The sequence below is a fragment of the Lycium ferocissimum genome, chromosome 7 (genome assembly GCF_029784015.1).
Source record: "Lycium ferocissimum isolate CSIRO_LF1 chromosome 7, AGI_CSIRO_Lferr_CH_V1, whole genome shotgun sequence".
In the NCBI taxonomy this organism is placed as follows: Eukaryota; Viridiplantae; Streptophyta; class Magnoliopsida; order Solanales; family Solanaceae; genus Lycium; species Lycium ferocissimum.
The window spans coordinates 25403942-25421963 of record NC_081348.1 but is presented as its reverse complement, the minus strand read 5'-3'; the positions used below and the strand labels follow the sequence as shown (position 1 = coordinate 25421963).

Below are 18022 nucleotides of genomic sequence, written 5' to 3'. Positions count from 1 at the left end.
GCTTAAGTCTTCATGCGCAAAGCTACCTGGTGCTTGTGCTAATGGAAGGTAACTGGTGTCGAAGGAATAATCGAGGTACGCGCAAGCGTACCAGACTCCACTATTATCCACACACCAAAAAAGAAAAGGATGTGAACCAGAGGTGTTTTGAAGAAAAAGTCAGAAACTCTACAGAAGCTCAGGTTCAAGTGCCTGCATTTTTGGCATTTGGTGTAAATTGCTAAATAAGGTATATGATTTATTGGAATTCTTCAGCTCCCAGCAATTGTGTATGGACTGCATGATGCTCAAGGTTTAACAGAATGTGGAATAGGGAAAAACAATGCAGAGAACTATTCTAAAATGACTATTTATGAGTGCTTCTAACAGTGTACTATAAAAAATTTACAGTTTTTTCCCATCTTTGTGCGCTTCCATTTAATTCTACATAAGCTAAATGAAGAGACAAGAAAGAACTAGAATAGTTGCATCATTTGAAACAAGTTATTGGGCCTTAATAAGGAGATTATAAGGACAAAAAGGGATATACCTACAGTACAACAAAAGGATCAATCAGTGGGATGCAGAAGGTAGCTTCCAAAAATTCTTTGTGGCTACCAAGATTTTCTCCCTTCCATGTGATTCAGGTTCTTTCTCATGAATAGTTGCCGTCCATCTTACAGCAGGAGCAATTTGGTCTACTTTGTCTATCACTTCAGGAGAGTCCCGAATTATAACAGTTCCTTCAGGCCGGAGAATTCTATCAATTTCCACCATCAAATCCACAAGGCTGCACCTGGAAGAATGTACAAATGGTTCAATCACTTTGCACCTGTCAATGAAACCTAGCACAGTCTTGCATCTACTTTTTGGGATTACTACAGTTCTTTATCTATCTCAGGAATAAGAGAGAGCTGGGAAGAATTATTCCCTATAAACAAGTCTAACATCAAGGTAACTGGCAGAGATTAGCATGGTCAGTAACAATTTTTAGATTGCAAACCCACCCCATCTCTTATTACTAACTCCTTACATGCAGAATGATCCTCAGGAACGGTATTTTAAAAGGCGTTTTTGGGGCGAGGCGCGCCAAAATGCCCCCAAGCGATGGTGGGGGGCGAAAGTCTCAAAAGGCGTATGCCCAGCAATTCGGGTTGTACGCCTGTCCATGACGCGAGTTTTTGTGTTGGGGCGTAAGCCTAGGAAAATTCTTCAATTTAAAATAAAATTTGTTGAATAAGTTCTTAACATAATACCCAAATTCTCAAAAATCAGCTTGTAATTACTCAAAAGTTATAAAAAAGAAATGAAACATTACATTACAAAAGTCAAGACCTTTTTTTATAGCTAGAACCCCTACTTTATGTTCTTTCCCAATACTTTCTCTAGTCTTCTACTATCTCAGAAGTAACGAACAATCACTTTGCAAATTAAAAAAAAAAACTCTCTTCTCCTTCATCACAACAAGTTCCAAGTTCAAATTGCAGGTTATTATTCATCCTTTTTATTCCTCCATTGTAGAAAAAGAGTTACTTTCGTCTCTTTTCATTTATTTTTCCAGGTTAGTTTGTAAATTTGTACTTAAATTAGGTTTTCAAGTTCATTACTTCTCTTGCTCTCTTTATATAATTATGTTGGCTTTTATAAGAAAACTTGTGCTTGTAAGTGGCGTATAATGGATTACTTCGATTAGCTTTTTATGGGGGAGCACATCTACATATACTTTTCACTTATTTATAGTTTTCTTCAATTTTTTATGCAATTTTACCTATTTAAGAATATGTATTGTAATTATATGATTTTATGGGATACTAAAAATCAAATACCTATGGGGCTTACGCCTCGCTTTACGCCCATGCCTTTTAAACACTGCTCAGGAATAAGACCACGTTTCTATTTAACCTTATCAATAAAACTTCTATTGCTATAAACTAACAAGGTATTAAGTTTACTGCATCATCTCCATGCTCTATCATCTCCAAGCAGATTAAATATACCTTAAGAGGCTAGGAGCAGTATAAAACACTTTTCTCCAGGGAGAAGAAAAAGATAACATTAATGTTCCACCTTGACAAGTTATTACAACAACATACCCAGTGTAATCCCACAAGTGGGGTCTGGGGAGGGTAGGATGTACGCGGACCTTACCTCTACCTTTGTGGGGTGGAGAGGCTTTTCCAATAGACTCTCGGCTCAAAAGAAATGTAGTCGATGCAGGCAGTGTTATCAAAAGCGAAAAGTGCTTGGCTGGGGCTTTAAGCGCAAATAAAGTGTGGGCTTTAGTGAAAAAAAGCGCAGTGGTGCAAATATACAAATATATGTATGTTTAGTCTAAGACTAATAATAGTAAGCATGAATAACAAATATATGGACAACCAATTGTGTCGAACTTTCCATTTTTGGAATAGTTACGGAATCTCCATGAATAGGATCAAACCTTATTCCATGGTATTTACATGAGGTTCCTCTTTAAGAAAGTCCCCGAGAGGGGTCCATTTACAGGTCAGGGCCACAAAGGTCTATATGAGATCCTAACAATGTCATGGCATGCTCAATTATCACTTAACTTAGCTATGTTAGGCTCTTTAACCATTGTTGTAGCTCATCATATGTATTCCATGTCACGATAAAGTGAAATATCAATCATCTAGTGTCACCTCTTCAAGAGAGGCATACATTTCAAGAAAAGTAGTCTTAGAGCCTTGATGACGACACTGAAGCGCACATAAAGCGAGGCGAAGCGCTCACCATGTTTTGAGCCTCGCTTCAGGGCTTAAGCGCGCCTTTGGCAACACTGGATGTAGGATTGCAAGAAAAATAAAACAGAAAAATATCAAGATATAAAACAAATAAAGCAACACATAGTAATACACACAGAAGAGTATGGATCTACGCGATACCTAAACAATAGTGTACTAGTAATAAACACAGAAGAGGCTAGCCCCCTACCTCTCACACACACAATGCTGCAAAACTCAACTATCTACTAACCTTCTACCCTAGTTTCTCGACCTCCAAATCTTCCTATTTAAGGTCATGTCCTCAATCAGCTGAAGCTGTGTCATGTCCTGTCTAATCACCTCCCCCAATTCTTTTTCGGTCTACCTCTACCTCTCCTAATTCCTGCTACTGCCAACCTCTCACACCTCCTAATTGGTGCATCCTCACACCTCCTTTTCACATGCCCGAACCATCTCAGCCTAGCTTCCCGCATCTTGACAAGTTATTCAACGAAGAAAATATATGGCTATCAAAATTCATATCATAAGTGTACTTGTGATTATACTGTTCAACTAACTACTATTAAGGTCGTTTGAAAATCCAAAAATACTATCAGAGAAGGAATTCATCTCTAGGGGAAGAAAATGGAGTCTATATTCCAATAGAAAAAATGTTCTACTCTTGACTGAAAATTTGATCAAAGATACCACAAGTTTTTGGCTGTTAGTTTTACAAGGGAGGTTACAGCATCCACTTTTTGATGTCAGACATGGACTACACGGTGGATGATTAGCTATAATCTACAAGGTACAACACAACAACAGCATACCCAGTGAAATCCCACAATGTGGGGAGGGTAAAGTGTACGCAGACCTTACTCCTATCTCGGAAGATAGGGAGGCTGTTTCCAGAAGACCCTCGGCTTAAGAGAAAACATAAGAAAAGGTAAGATAAGCACAAGCAGTTCAAAGCAAAATGAAAATGAAACTAAAGAAAGCGAACAAGTCATGATAGAGCAGTCTGAAAAAAGGAAGCAGTAGCTACCACAGATAAATAAGATAATTGAAGTACAAGAAACAACACATAGTAGCAAGCATCAAATGACAATAGACTATATATCAAAAGCGACTACCTACTAGCCTTCTACCCTAATCTGAGTCCTCCATAGCCTCCTATCTAAGGTCATGTCCTCGGTAAGTCGGCGCGCCATGTCCGTCTAAGCACCTCTCTCCAATACTTCTTCGACCTACCTCTACCTCTTCTGAAACCATCCATAGCTAAGTGCAAATAGTAAAAGCATTATTCCCCACTGTTACCAAATACATGATGTATGATTGCTGAACTTTATGTCAAAAATACTGATCCAGTAACACAAGAAAATGAAATCCAATGTCTACATGGAAATAACTATCATGCTTCATTCAATGTTTCCAATGCTGCAATTAGTTTTCAAAATCTCGAGCCAAAAGTTGTGGCAGAAAGTATAATCAGAGCGTACTGGTATTCAAGTCCTCAAGATTTACTGATATTTCTTAATTAAAAAATTGATGTCTAAACGTTCGGTTGTGTGCCAATGTAGGCGAGTTTAGGAAACCACTGTGACATAATAGCTGAAAACGAGGCTGCCATGGTTGGCTATTCTCATGCATTGATTCCTAAATGACGGGGGTGTGCCAATGTTGGCGAGGTTAGGAACCCCATTATAATATGATAGCCAGAAAAAAGGCTGCCTTGGTATTCCCATGTATAACTCACTCACTTCTTGAGAGGAAACAAGCTCTCTTGAGAAAAGTAAATTAAAGCACAAAGCTTTATTCAATATTTTTTCTCAATTCCAAAATGACTTTACCTTTTTTTATTGGTATTCCAAAATGATTTTACATAAGACTTCAATGTCTTTATATAGTCCACAAAATCTAAGTACAATGCTTAAAAATAGATAATCTAAGTACAATGCTTAAGAATAGATGTGGGACAAGCGAAATCCTTTAAAGACCCAAAAAAGAAAAAAATACTAGTCCGTCAAATATATCTTGGAACCAAATGAGGACCACATTTTGTCACTGATTCTTACAAAAATTCATTTAGTTTATTAATTACTTTTTTTTTTTTTTTTTTGATATGCAAAGAGTACAACCAGAAATTACTTAAATATATTGTTTATTAATTACTTAAAAATATAGTTTTATATATATATGAATGGATGCGTATGTGTGCTTCTACAATAATCTACATTCTGCTCATATTTTTTAATGGTACAACTATAATGGTATTCTTCCAAGGGACTGGGCTCATTTCAATCTCAACAGCAGGAAAAAACTATTTTTCTCATATGTATAAGCCTTGTTAGACAAAGTTACACAGCAACTGTGTTGGTGAGAAGTAACAGATACCCCGTGGATTAGTCAAGATGCGCACAAGCTAGCCCGGACATAACCATCATCAATTAAATAAATAAATATAACGGTATTCTACTCGTATACAACAATTATGTTTCAATCCCAAGCAAGTTGGGATTGGCTGTGTGCATCCTCATAGACCATGTCACTCCATTTAAGCTCATCTTGGTGTATAAAACAAAATTAAACAAATAAAACCAGAAATCCTCTATATTTTTTACTTATATATCAATTCCTGACATGACTAGAGGACTCCTAAGACTATTGCACCCAAAGTAGATGTACTAACATGACTAAAAGTTAATCCCAACTAATTAGTATCTCCTTTGCTTATGTAGATCTTTTACTCCCTTTGTGCTTTATTTGCGCTAGGTCTGCATGGATTCCAAGAGATTATAGGTCTTTCGAGACAACTTCCTTTCATTGATTCCAAGAGATTGTATTCTACCTCTTCTTCAAAACAAAGAGATTGTACTCTAACAATATGATGATCTTATTTTAGATCTTAATTATTATCGCCAAGGATATCCTACATATTTAAATCTACTAGATAAGATTAATTTCACATATAGCCAAAAATACTGATACATGTGCCATTTTCAATGAAATCTGATCAATGGTGAAAAACATGTTGAAATTACTACTTGGATTAACATAGTTTTTGCATCTCTTAAAAGTACTAATAACTAAATGTCATACAAGATATTGTTTCTATCATCAACTATTGTGCTGCAATGTACTTTTTCATTGTCTGAACAAGATAACTCGCCTTTTTCAGGAAATAGGTGAGAACTTTCATATTCAAATGGTTCAGAACTGCTAACTTGGGAAATGTAATGTCGGAAATATCTAATTATGAGCCCGTTTGGATTGGCTTATAGCTTAAAGCTGTTTGCAGCTTATAAGCTGAAAAAAATAAGTTGGGGTAGTCCAACTTATTTTTTTTTGGCTTATAAGCTGTTTTCAGCTTATAAGCTGCTTTAGATAAACTAAGTTAAATGGGTCCAATTATTTTTTTGAGCTTATTTTAAGCACAAAATGACTTTAAGCTGGCCAGCCAAACACTCAAAAAAGCTAAAAACAGCTTATAAGCCAACTTATAAGCCAATCCAAACGGGCTCTATGTATAATCAAAGATAAAGAGTATCGAAGAATCCAGATGTTTAGACATACCTGATCTTGCCAGAGACAGGATCCTTTACGAGAGATTCTATGGATCCCACATGAATCAGATCATAAGTCCGAGGATATGTTGAAAAAGGCTCACACCTGTGACATTGAGTGGCAAATGGAGTTCATTAGTTGAAGTGCATAATCCATCTATCCATTTCCTTTGGGGAAAGAAAAAGAGGAAGGATGCTAATGTCGGCACTTATTATGTGGAGGTTTCATTTTTCCAACGTCTCCATAAGTTCTCGGATTTATAAACCATGAGTGGATGAATTTTTTTGTAAGGAAAGAACTTTCCGGACATAAAGATTAAAGAAAGAGATTTTTTTTTAAAATAGAAGTCGCTATCTAGCAGAAAGGATAAAGATTTTTTTCTTAGAAAAAGAGATAATGATCCAGAATCCCGCCAAACATAATGTACTTTTTAGAATGACTAACAAATATGTGATAGACAAATTCTTTTGAGAACTATGTGATAGGCAAATTCTTGACCTACCAATCATGGTAAACGCCAATAAGGCCTCTGTCATAAATGACATCAAGGGTTAAAGGCTTATGCGCTGGAGCAACATTCATCACCCAGACCGGATCTGATGATAATGCTGCAGCAAATCCTCCGAAAAATGCATTCATGTCCATGACATTACGAACTGATGAAGTTCCTAGTTTCAAGTTCAATGAATTCTTATAATATGCAACTCTTCGCGTCCATCTTCTTGAGTCAGCTTCAAACACATCCACTCCATTTTTAGATACGATTGCCCTAGAAGGAGCTTTTGTCAGCCTCGCTGGCCATTTTGGAATTTTCCCAACAGCATATTCCCCTTTGGAAGATAAAGTCCTAGTCACACATTTTTTCAACTTGAAGTACCTGCAATTAATTTGACATAAAAAACAGAGATAGTTATTTATAATGCTTCCACCAACAATATGCTTATCAAGGAGAAAGCAGCAAAAAATTGTCGGAGATCATAGCAAGATGCAGGTGGAGAACATGGAAGGAGAAAAAAAAAAAAAAAAAAAAAAAAAATCATAAACAAGAATCACCATGCAGCACTTGGATCATTTGATTCATCGCACAGCTCAAGCCCAAATTCATTTTGATTAGGAAGACATGAATCCCCATGAGGCTTTTTCCAGATGACGGTGTTTCCATCTACAACAATCAGCTCATAGCACAATGATCTGGCCACTGTTTGGAGATCCGCCCACTCCTTATCTTGCTTGGGCCACTGAACAGGAGGACCAGAAATGACAAGGTAGCCTCCGGGGCGGAGTAACCGGTCAACTTCGATGAAGTATGTTGCATCTGCATGGCAAATTCTTCTTTCAGGATTTCAAAAAGCAGATATTTAAAGCACCTTGACAATGACCATGGAACTCAGGGAACTCAGAGAACTCACTATATGCAGTAAAAGGAATCAAACACCGCGAACAATGAACCAAATCAAACGAGAAGGCAGGAAAAGGAAGCCTGCGTGTCCCAAGCATGGCAACAAATGCAGGTATTCCTCGTTCCAAGGCGAACTGTATTTGTGATTTATGTGAATCTCTTGGAGCAAAAGAGAGCGTCAACATGTCTTCAGAAAGTAGATAACCACCAAAACTGGCAACCTGTAGTAGGAATGAATATTATGTTCACAGATTCAAAAGAACAATACTATAGATTCTAAGGAAACGAGCAAGAACACCCTACCCCGCATCCCATATCAAGGGAAGTCCTCAAAACTCCACCAGCTATCGGAATGTACTGTTTAAGTTTCTCGATATACTGCTCTGCTCCGTCAGGGAACATAGTTCCACCACCAGGAAAGATAAAATACGGCCCTTCCCTTTTCATCCATCCTTGGTGCCCTTTCCTGTCAGCTATTTTGTTGTATGGCATATTGTCATGCCATATCTGTGAAGAAAGGGAAGATTAGTGTGACCTTGCACTGAAACATCAAACCCACCAGAAGAAAAATAAAGCCCTCAACGGTAAGGCTGCAAGTTAACACAGCCAAAAGTTTAACACAGCCAAAAGTGGCCCACGATCACAGATGCAATGCAACAATTTAAGCAGAATCTACAAGAAAATATGAACTGTATTTTTTTAACATATTGAGAGGCTGAGTTACTAAAAGAATTGCCACCAAAAGAGGCCCAAGACAAGGAAAAAGGCACTATTGACATTAATCTAAAAGGAAAAGGAAAAGGAAGAACAAAAGAAAACTATTACGGGATCCATCTAACGAAACATAAGGTGCAGACGACACTACATCTAAGGCTACCAATCTGAGGGAAACTTATGAATTCAAAAATCACTCAAACTGTTGCAACCTAACATAAGCAAAAGTATCTGTCCCTAACAGCTTAAAACTTTTAAGTAAGGGCATTTCAACATGGTTTCAGAACATGCAGATATCCCAGGTTCGACTCTCACGGCCATCCATCAAACAAACTATTTCCACGTGCTACGCCAAAGAAAAAAAAAATTAGACTCAGGGGGAAGGCAGAATCTTGAAACCTAAAGTTCAACAACAACATAACCAGTGTAATCCCACAAGTGAGGTCTGGGGAGGGTATTGTGTAGGCAGACCTTACCCCTACGTTGGGAGGTAGAGAAGTTGTCTCCCATAGACCCTCGGCTCAAGTAATCTTGAAACCTAAAGTATTAAGTAAATAAAAGTGCTTCTTCTATTAACAGTCTAATACCCTCAGCACAAACTTCCAGGGTGCTGGGGATTAGCTTCAGATCAATTATAACTACGAAACATTTGCCCTTTTCAGCACCAAAAGTAAACCAGTGAGATGCATTACCTTGTGCAAACTGTCAGGCCACTGAACAGGAACACGATAACCTTGTGTAGGTGGAATCAAACAAAGAGGTGTATCCTTAGGCAAAGGACAATGTCTTTCCCTATAAAAATTCATCTCTCTACTCAACTGACTATTAATTTTCGGATCCTCACAAGGCATATGATCCACATAATCAGCTGTACATGCATCAATCGCTGTGTTATGTCTCCCTGACTCCACCTACACCAAAATTCAAAAATTCAAAAAAAGGGATCCAAACAGAACTTAACAGTAATTAATTTTTTTTTTTTTTTTTTTTAACCTGGGCAATGAGGCGAGTACGTTGGCGGGGATCCCCAGATGCAGAACGGAGTAGAGTTTGGCGACCTGAAGCAGCTAAAGAATCACCCAAGGGAGTACAGAGAAGAAGGAAGAATATTAATACTGCTGCGAAGAAAGCTGCTGATACCAAATCAAGCAGACGCCATTGTCTAGCATTTCTCTTTGATGATGGTAGATTTAAGTGACCCATTTTTGGTAGTTAATAGATACAACTTCAAGATCTAATCATATGTACGGGTGTTGCGATTTGCTACACAGTTTTATGATTAGGATTTGAAGATCTGAAGCATATGTTTGAAATAGATTTACTGTACTGCTTTTTTAAGTGTGTAGCTTAAAGAAGCTTGTGGGGAGAGAGAGAGAGACAGGGAGGATATTTTTATTCTTTAGTATTTGTAATTTGTAATTGTAATATTCAGCCATTTTTTAATGTGTTAAAAAGGACTAAAGAGGGAAGTATGGAGATCTACGCAAACGCAATTTCTTTCTTCTTAATGTGTTTCATATGCCTCCCTTATGATACGTCGTAATTATGTATATATCTCTTCATTAGTTAATTAGTTCTGAGAATTTATTGGTTACGATAGTTATTACTACAAGAAGGAACAATATTACAAAAATGGGAAGTTTGGAAACAGGTTCAAAATGGTCCTTTAAAGGTTTTTTGAGTAGTTTTAATCCCTTAAGTTTGACAAAACTACATCTTTATCAAATATTTAACAACTGTTGTTGGTGAAACAAAGAATTTTACCAAAACTCACATTTGGAGATACATTTTCTACAGTTTCTGCTATTCTTGATCTATTTCTCAAGTTTGGAGTAGTTATTTGCATTGCTATATTTTGGTGTCTAGTGATAGTTTCTATAAATTGATGAAACTTTCTTAGTGTTTCTTATTAAATTTATTTTTCATAGTGCACTAATCTGAAGCTTGGGCGATCACCAACCTGAAGCTAAATCATTTGGCTAAAGCCTTTAAGTCTAAAGCTAACTCAGAAAGATGTTGCATAGTATTTTCAAGATCAAAAGGAGAAACATAACATGTACTCTTGACATAAAATTTATTACTTTAGCCAAAAAAAAGAAAAAGAAAATTTATTACTTCACCATACTAAAGTGACATATTTTCTCGATCTATCGCTCAACCATTATAAACAAAAGCCGGGTCCAGACTTTTAAAAAAAAAATTCACGCACAGCTGTCCTCTAGTGGAAGAGAACTGTCGGTGGTTAATACTTAATACATCATATATACCTTGACCTTTGTGTTGGTCTTTAGTTACTTCTAGATGGGACGAGCCCATCGGGGATCTCGGAGAACACCCTAAATACGAAGACGCGTACATAACCGACAAAGAGGTAATGTTGAAGCAAATAGCAGTCATCAAAAGTCTCGGCAAGTTAACCAGAAACCAACCAACGTAAACATATTAAGCTCGAGACTAATGACCATTTCTAAGCCATTGATCAGCATCAACACAATAAGCTAGATAGAATCGTTTATCTTAAATTGTAAAGGGAACGAAAAAACAAGGTAGTAAATGGATTAGCATTCGTTGATGACACATCACCAAGAAAGGTTGCAGGAAGTAGATCAGGCAAAAATATATACTTTTCCAGCAACTGATAAATCTATAAAATATGAACAGCAGTCCTCTATTATCCTGGAAAACTTCTCGAACCCCAAAAGATATGGCTTTCCGAGACTCTATCCAACCTCTGTAGGCAATAGTCCACTTCATGCAACATGCCTAACCTCACAATCAAGGCAAACAAAACTGCTACCATCCTCCTCATTCATTTCAATGCTTCCTTGTTGTTCTAAGGATGTACTCATGCTTGAGAAGGTTTGCTCTCAAAAGCATTGATCTAACGTCCCGATCGAATTCCTTGCCTGTCTGCAGCACCCTCTGGAAGGTTGCATTTCTCTGATCCGCATGCCGTGCATATAGAATTTTGTTGTGCGAGTCGATTCGAGCCTGCAGGACAGGAACAATCATGAATTCATGATCTATAATTGAAATCGACTAAATATAACAAGGTTTTCCACGCACTGCAGACACGAGTACAGAGGTGCATGTTACTAGTTCCGTCACCTGTATTTGGTTGTCAGTGATCAAAGCTTCAAGTTCCTTCTCCAATCCTGCAACACTCGTCTTGAAAGCATTGGCCATCATATTCAAATCAACCGAGACAAATGGGTGGGTATACTGTATCAAAGCTTTGTTACGGATTTGATCATACAGCGTCTCGACGTGGTCATGCAAATGAATGTCAAGTAATAGATTTGCTTTAAGATTCCCTAGATACTCCAGACAAGAAGCGTAGTGACTGCATCATAAATAAAAATGGAGTTCATTAGGGGAAGGAGTAGTGTGAGGACATCACTTCCAGGGCAAGACAACTTCAGACACTGGCAGTTTATTCGATTTTGAACTCTTACCATCATTTTAGTTGGGTTAAAGAAATAACAGTCTGAAGGTAGGAAAAGCGAAGCTTATCAAACTATACACACGAAAATGTTCCATAGGCAGGATAAGTTCTCTACATCTCTTCTCCGATATAATATTATATTCTCCTAAGGTCCACCCACCCTTTATTTTCTACTGATCCAAGGGTAATAAATGGAACTGCAAGTATAGCAGCCACATCCTCGTGTGTGCAATAACTACATTCTCAAGCCCAAAGTAGTCGTGATAGTAATACTCGACATTCATTCGCACCATTTGGGTCCATTTCATTCCATAAGTTTATAGTTTGTCTAGTAGGAAAAATTTGGGATTCTCAAAGCAAGAGATCTCTTAAATCTATGCAAACCACCTCTAAACCATCTTGGTGTATATCAGCAACATTTAGTTACTTTTTTGATAAAAGGTCATCCCGGTGCACTAAGCTCCCGCTATGCACGGGGAAGGGCCGGACCACAAGGGTCTATTGTACGCAGCCTTACTCTTGCATTTTGATAACCCAATAAAATTTATTTACTTGTCAAAAAATAAATAATAAATTAAACGGAGGTAAATACACTTTTCTTCCCTTTATTTCAATCATTTCCATCTTTTTCTAACCTAAAGCAAAGAAGTCTCTGTGAAGAAGGAAATCAAGAATAGGTACAGCTATTCAGTACTTAAACCTTTGTTCTTCCTTCCACCACAACCAAACCAGACAACAGTGGAAAAGGTCAAGTTGCTGACTTCATGCATCAAATATCAGGGGGTTGAACTTGATATATTGAATTGCTTCAACATAAAGTTTCCTATGGAACTCATCTGTCGATACAAATACATGAGGCATTTTCTAGCACACATGACTAACGATAACCCACTGAGACTTTCCTGCACAGTGAATCTAACTAAAAGCATCATAACACATTTCAAGTTACCTTGTGTAGAAATCATGAATGAGCTCCCTTATCTCAGGTACCAGCTCTAAGAAATTTCTGAAGTTAATATTATCAATAACTTTGCTCTGCCAAACCAAATAATCTGAATCAGCAAGTGACATCGTAATTATATTATGCAGCTTCGACAATAAAATCATTTAAGAGTGAAAAGGGCATTGTGTTATTGCCTTCAGTTCTGCTCGATCAAAACTTGCAAGCGCACAGAGTCCACCATAAGTAGCAACATCTTGGGGTGCAATGACTTCAGTGTAGTTGTTACCTAATTCGGGACCAACTTCCAGGAACTACAACGACGCAATGAAATGTCAAACAGATAAACGAAACAAAACAATTAATAAATTCTTCTGCAAAGAATGGAAAGACATATGGTAATATGATATTAACTGCTACTGAAAATAAAGAAAATAGAAGGCAATTGAGCATAAGCACCTCAATTGACATTTGCCAAATGAGCAAATATATGCACATAATCCTACCAAGAAAAGCATTAACTTGAATATACAGATGGAATTTAAGGCCGCATTATTGCATTTTGCCTTGCAAGTCATTAGTTCAATTGATTTATTCTATTTTATTTTCTTTTTCCGGATAAGAATCTCTTCAGTTGTTTCTTTCTTCATCAGTTAGCCACTTCAATCCATTTCAGAAAAGAAGAAAACCAGCAAAGAGAAAACGCAAATTAAGTTGATTGAATTTTCAATATCTGCGAGACTCTTTTGAACTTCCTTGCAGGACCCCCTAAATGTGTGCAAGGGAATCAAGGAATGACAAAAACATCATCACAATTCAAGTGGAAACCAATTACTCCTTTTCAGAAATGGCTTCTTCAAAGCTCAGGCAACGTTCCTCCACAATTCTACTAGTTTCTTGCTAAATTCATTCTCTTTGCAGCTTTTGTAGCTCCCAAATTATCCTGAAATAAATCTCCACCAACTTCACTTGGTTCATTGTTTCTACTGCCTTCATAAACCACATATCCCTTCTCAAAGTGTCGTGTTTTCGCCAATAAGGTTGGTCAGATTGGAAAATGGGTTTTGGCCGAGTTTGTGATGCAACTGGGGTGTCTTGGTTTAACTCGTGCATTGCGGAGTTGTAGGGCAGAGAGGGGGATATGGTCAAGAAAGCGGAATCAGAGGATTGCAAAGGTTCAGGAAGAGTAAATCAAAACGTTATAGAGCCTTCTAAAATGAAGGCTGAGGATTTGGATGAGAAGATGAAGGACACAATGGACAGTGGGTTAAAACTGTTTTTTGAAAGCTAAATTCAAACTGAGACAAAAAATGTTTTAAGAGGATTGTAAATATGATCTAGTGGGGTCTGATGATCTTATTGAGCCACAACTGGCTGGCTAATCTGGGGATTAAAGGATTGATATTATTCGTGTAAAACCTTGTTACGGCTTCCTTTTCTTTTTCCTATAATACGATGGTTACCGGGTCAGCTTGCGCGTGCCTCAGCTATTCCGCAGGATACTTATACCTCGCATCAGCACATGTACCAGGGTAACTCTACCAACCAAGGTTTAGGGCAGATGGGAAAACATCACCTTGTGTTTTCAAAGAAGTGAAGCATGTTGACGATGTGAAACAAATGTCTTTTGACAGCATGAATAAAACCAGATCACATCTATTCAACATAAATCTTGACTAGAAATTACCCAAATCTAATTCATTCAGAAAGATCAGTATATCCTAAAAACTTAAGCCAATATAATACATATCATATAGTTTGAATATTTTACTTCCAACTGATTTATGTACGTAAAGTGCTTTTTTTGTCCTAGTGTTAGTCTTTGAAGACCAATTGTTATCTGGATGCCTGAAATTATTTCAACCTTCATCAAACTAAGATTATAAAAAACTAGATCAAGTTATGTTACCAATGTCAATCTCAAAAAAAAAAAAAAAAAAAAACTAGATCAAGTTTGTTTCTGTGAGCCTAGATTGAGGATTGTAAGGGCACTTACTATCAATTCAAGACTGACCTAAAACTTGGAATAGGCCTCATTAATGAGAAAAAGACTATCACAAACCTTCCGAGCAGCAAGCTTGTACTTCTTTGCCTCCAAGTGAGCCAACCCAGCAGCACAACGAAGTTTTGCAACTGTAACAACCTCTAGAGCATCTTGGCTCTGCTCCGCCTTGCTAACATAGCTTGTAACGTGTGTGAACTGGCCCATCTCAATGCTGACCAGAATTGCGTTCAGACACATATAAGTTATGTGCTTCGCAGTCGTGCAATAATCACGTGTACGAACATAATTCTTAAATGCCTCTCCAAGCTGTCCGTGTGCATAGTAGAAATCTCCAAAATCATTGTATCCCATCCTAATGCTCTCTTTGATCAGATTTGTCTACACAGACAGTGAGTTCGACTTAAGCATTAGAATTCAATATATAATAAGTTAAAACAGAAATAAAAGGAAACAAATATGTCAACTTACGGTTAATTATTAAACATGCATGGCTTCTTTTTCTTTTTCCTTTTCTGATAATGAATTGGAAACACCTTCCTTATTTTTGTATACATCAAAATTAGGAATCAAAAGAAAGTACATCAGACATGGATTTTTTATAAAGTACATTAGACATGATCACTTACAAGGAACTATTACTAAGATACTCAGAAAGCCCTCCTGAATGGCCAATGTATCATGATGAAATCAATTAGCTAGACAATCTTACACCTATATCCTATCAACAAGATGTTCATTACATCAGCTAAACCAATGTATATCTCGGTATGAGCTATAATTGAGCAAGATAAATCTAAACGAACAGAGACAAACCCATAAATTTACCTTGATTAAGGACATAAATAAAATTTTAACACATACATTAGCCACTACCATCCTAGTTCCCCCAACCCCCCTAAGATTCAAACTATGTGAACCTTAACCCACAATATAACCTATATATCTTCACAATCTTAAAACGAGGAAAACTGCAACTTAAGTCAGAGTTTGGCCATGAGAATTATTCACTTTTTCTGGAAATTTTTCATTTCATTTGAAAATCAGAGTTTGACCATGAAAATTCCAAATACAACTTGGAAAACACAGACAAGTTCTACAAAGTGGTGGTGAGACCGACTTTCTTTGTATGGGGCGGAGTGTTGGCCAGTCAAGAACTCTCACGTTTAGAAGATGAAAGTTGCGGAAATGAAAATGTTGCGATGAATGTGTGATCACACTAGGAGAGATAGGATTAAGAATGAAGATATCCGGGATAAGGTGGGGGTGGCATCGGTGGAGGACAAGATGCAGGAAGTAAGCTGAGATGGTTTGGGCATGTGAAGAGGAGGGACACAGATGCCCCAGAGGTGTGAGAGGTTGGATATGGATGGTTTCAAAAGAGGTAGAGGTAGGCTAAAGAATTATTGGGAACGGTGATTAGACAGGACTTAGGCAAGCTTACCGAGGACATGACCTTAGATAGGAGGTTAGGGAGGACTCAGATTAGGATAGAAGGCTAGTAGGTAGTCCGGCTTATCCCTTCGTACTAGTAGTCGCAGTTTTGCTCTATAATTTATAGTCCTTTTATTCCTACTACTATTTGTTGTTTCTTGTACTTCGATTATCTTATTTATCATTTGTATTAATCGCCTCCTTTTCAGATTAGTTTATCATGGCTTTTTTTGCTTCCGTTAGTTTCATTTACATACTACTTTGATCAGCTTGTCCTTATCTGACCTTTTTTCGTCATGTTTTCTCTTGAGCCGAGGGTCTTTCGGAAACAACCTCACCAGACTATGGTGTTGTAACTTGGAAAACACCTAAAACGCTATTTTCACCTATTTTCACTTCCAGTACATTCTAACAACAGAATATATTTTTTTTCAAAAACTATAACCAAATACAACTCCAACTTCAAAAATTCTAAATAAAGTGAAAAATATTTGGTTTGTAGGGAAAAACGCCTACTTATACGTTTCACGTTGTTTTGAAACATCTAATCAGAATTTAGCTTCTAGACTTATCCAAACAGACTCTCCACATGCGAAACCGCAAAGAACTTGTAATAACAGGAGTAACAAATTATTAAGTAGGCAAAATTAAGGGTTTCAATGATAAATTAATACAGAACAAAAGCTTTACCCTATAAGCGTTGAGTTCGTTCTCAAGCTTCTCTTTCCTCATCTCAGCCCTACGATCCACAGCATCAGCCCAAGCAGGATCCGGCCCATAATTAGGCCCCAAACGTCCATCAATCTTCTGCACAACCTCACGAAACAACTGAGTATTCTCCCCTTTCTTAATCTCATCATACGCCATTCTCAAAGCTTCCAATTGCATTGCACCATTACCACATCGATCAGCTATAAATAGAAGCCTCATGATTTTTGTCCGACCACTGTATAAGGCTGCGTAAGCCTCAATATCGAGCTGTTCGCTGCTGATAATCGGACGGTGACGCTTCGAGTTCTCATCGCCGTTGGCGTAGATCTCGCCGTCGGTTATTTCCTCATCGTGTTCCATTGGAGATTGATTAATTTCTAGAATGTTCAATCGGAGCTAGGGTTTTTTTGTTCTCTCTCGTTGTTCTTACTACATCCAGAAGTAATACTGAAGAAGGAAAAAGTTGTGTAAGTAATTAGACTAGACGTGTGATGTTAAGGAAGTTTTTTTGAAGGCAATTTATATTGGGCCTTTTAAGCCCGTGTCCTGGCTTGTTTCGGATTGGGTCCCTAGTCTGGCCCAGTATGCATATGGTTTTTTTTTTTTTTTCTTTTTGTTTTTGGTTTTCTTTTTTTCTATATTTGTTTCTGGTTTAGGCAAGAGTTATATCAACAATAACAAAAGTTACCAACAACGTTTCTGGTGGAGTGGTAAGTCTTTCCTTCATCCTTAATTAGAGGTTTCGGATTTGAGTCCCCTTGGATGCGGAGCCACCTTTATTAGGGAGCGCTTTATCCCTAATGTGGGACTTCCAGGCGTGAATCCGAATTTGGAGTTCAATTATACAAAAGTTTGTTGAGCTCATCTCAACCAATATTTTATAAAATAATATTAATTAATTAATATTTAAGTAGGGTTATTTATTAAAATAAAAACCTTGTGATTTTATACCGAGGAAGGTATCAAGGACGATTAATAGCGGATAATGGACTTTTTTTTAACTATTAATTTAACGGAAAAGGGTCAAAAATACCCCTAACATATGAAAAATAATCTACAAATACTTTCTTTTCACCTTTTTATCAAAAAATACCTCCAACCTATTTTTTGGCTC

The 18022-nt window shown here is 37.3% G+C and overlaps 2 protein-coding genes across 2 annotated transcripts; both read right to left on the bottom strand.

The window, feature by feature from the left end:
* Positions 1-349: 349 nt before the first annotated feature.
* Positions 350-9763, bottom strand: LOC132064013 (probable pectin methyltransferase QUA3). Its single transcript, XM_059456863.1, has 8 exons — positions 9370-9763; positions 9069-9287; positions 7966-8169; positions 7673-7883; positions 7317-7578; positions 6766-7140; positions 6273-6368; positions 350-775 (listed from the first exon to the last, which is right to left on the bottom strand). Exons 1-8 carry the CDS (start codon positions 9577-9579, stop codon positions 553-555), a joined length of 1800 nt encoding a protein of 599 aa, XP_059312846.1. The 5' UTR covers positions 9580-9763; the 3' UTR covers positions 350-552.
* Positions 9764-10857: 1094 nt separating this feature from the next.
* Positions 10858-17396, bottom strand: LOC132064012 (COP9 signalosome complex subunit 1). Its single transcript, XM_059456862.1, has 6 exons — positions 16888-17396; positions 14824-15144; positions 12959-13075; positions 12771-12856; positions 11485-11719; positions 10858-11367 (listed from the first exon to the last, which is right to left on the bottom strand). The coding sequence occupies exons 1-6, from the start codon at positions 17266-17268 to the stop codon at positions 11191-11193; spliced, it is 1317 nt and encodes a 438-aa protein (XP_059312845.1). The 5' UTR covers positions 17269-17396; the 3' UTR covers positions 10858-11190.
* Between the last annotated feature and the right edge of the window lie 626 nt (positions 17397-18022).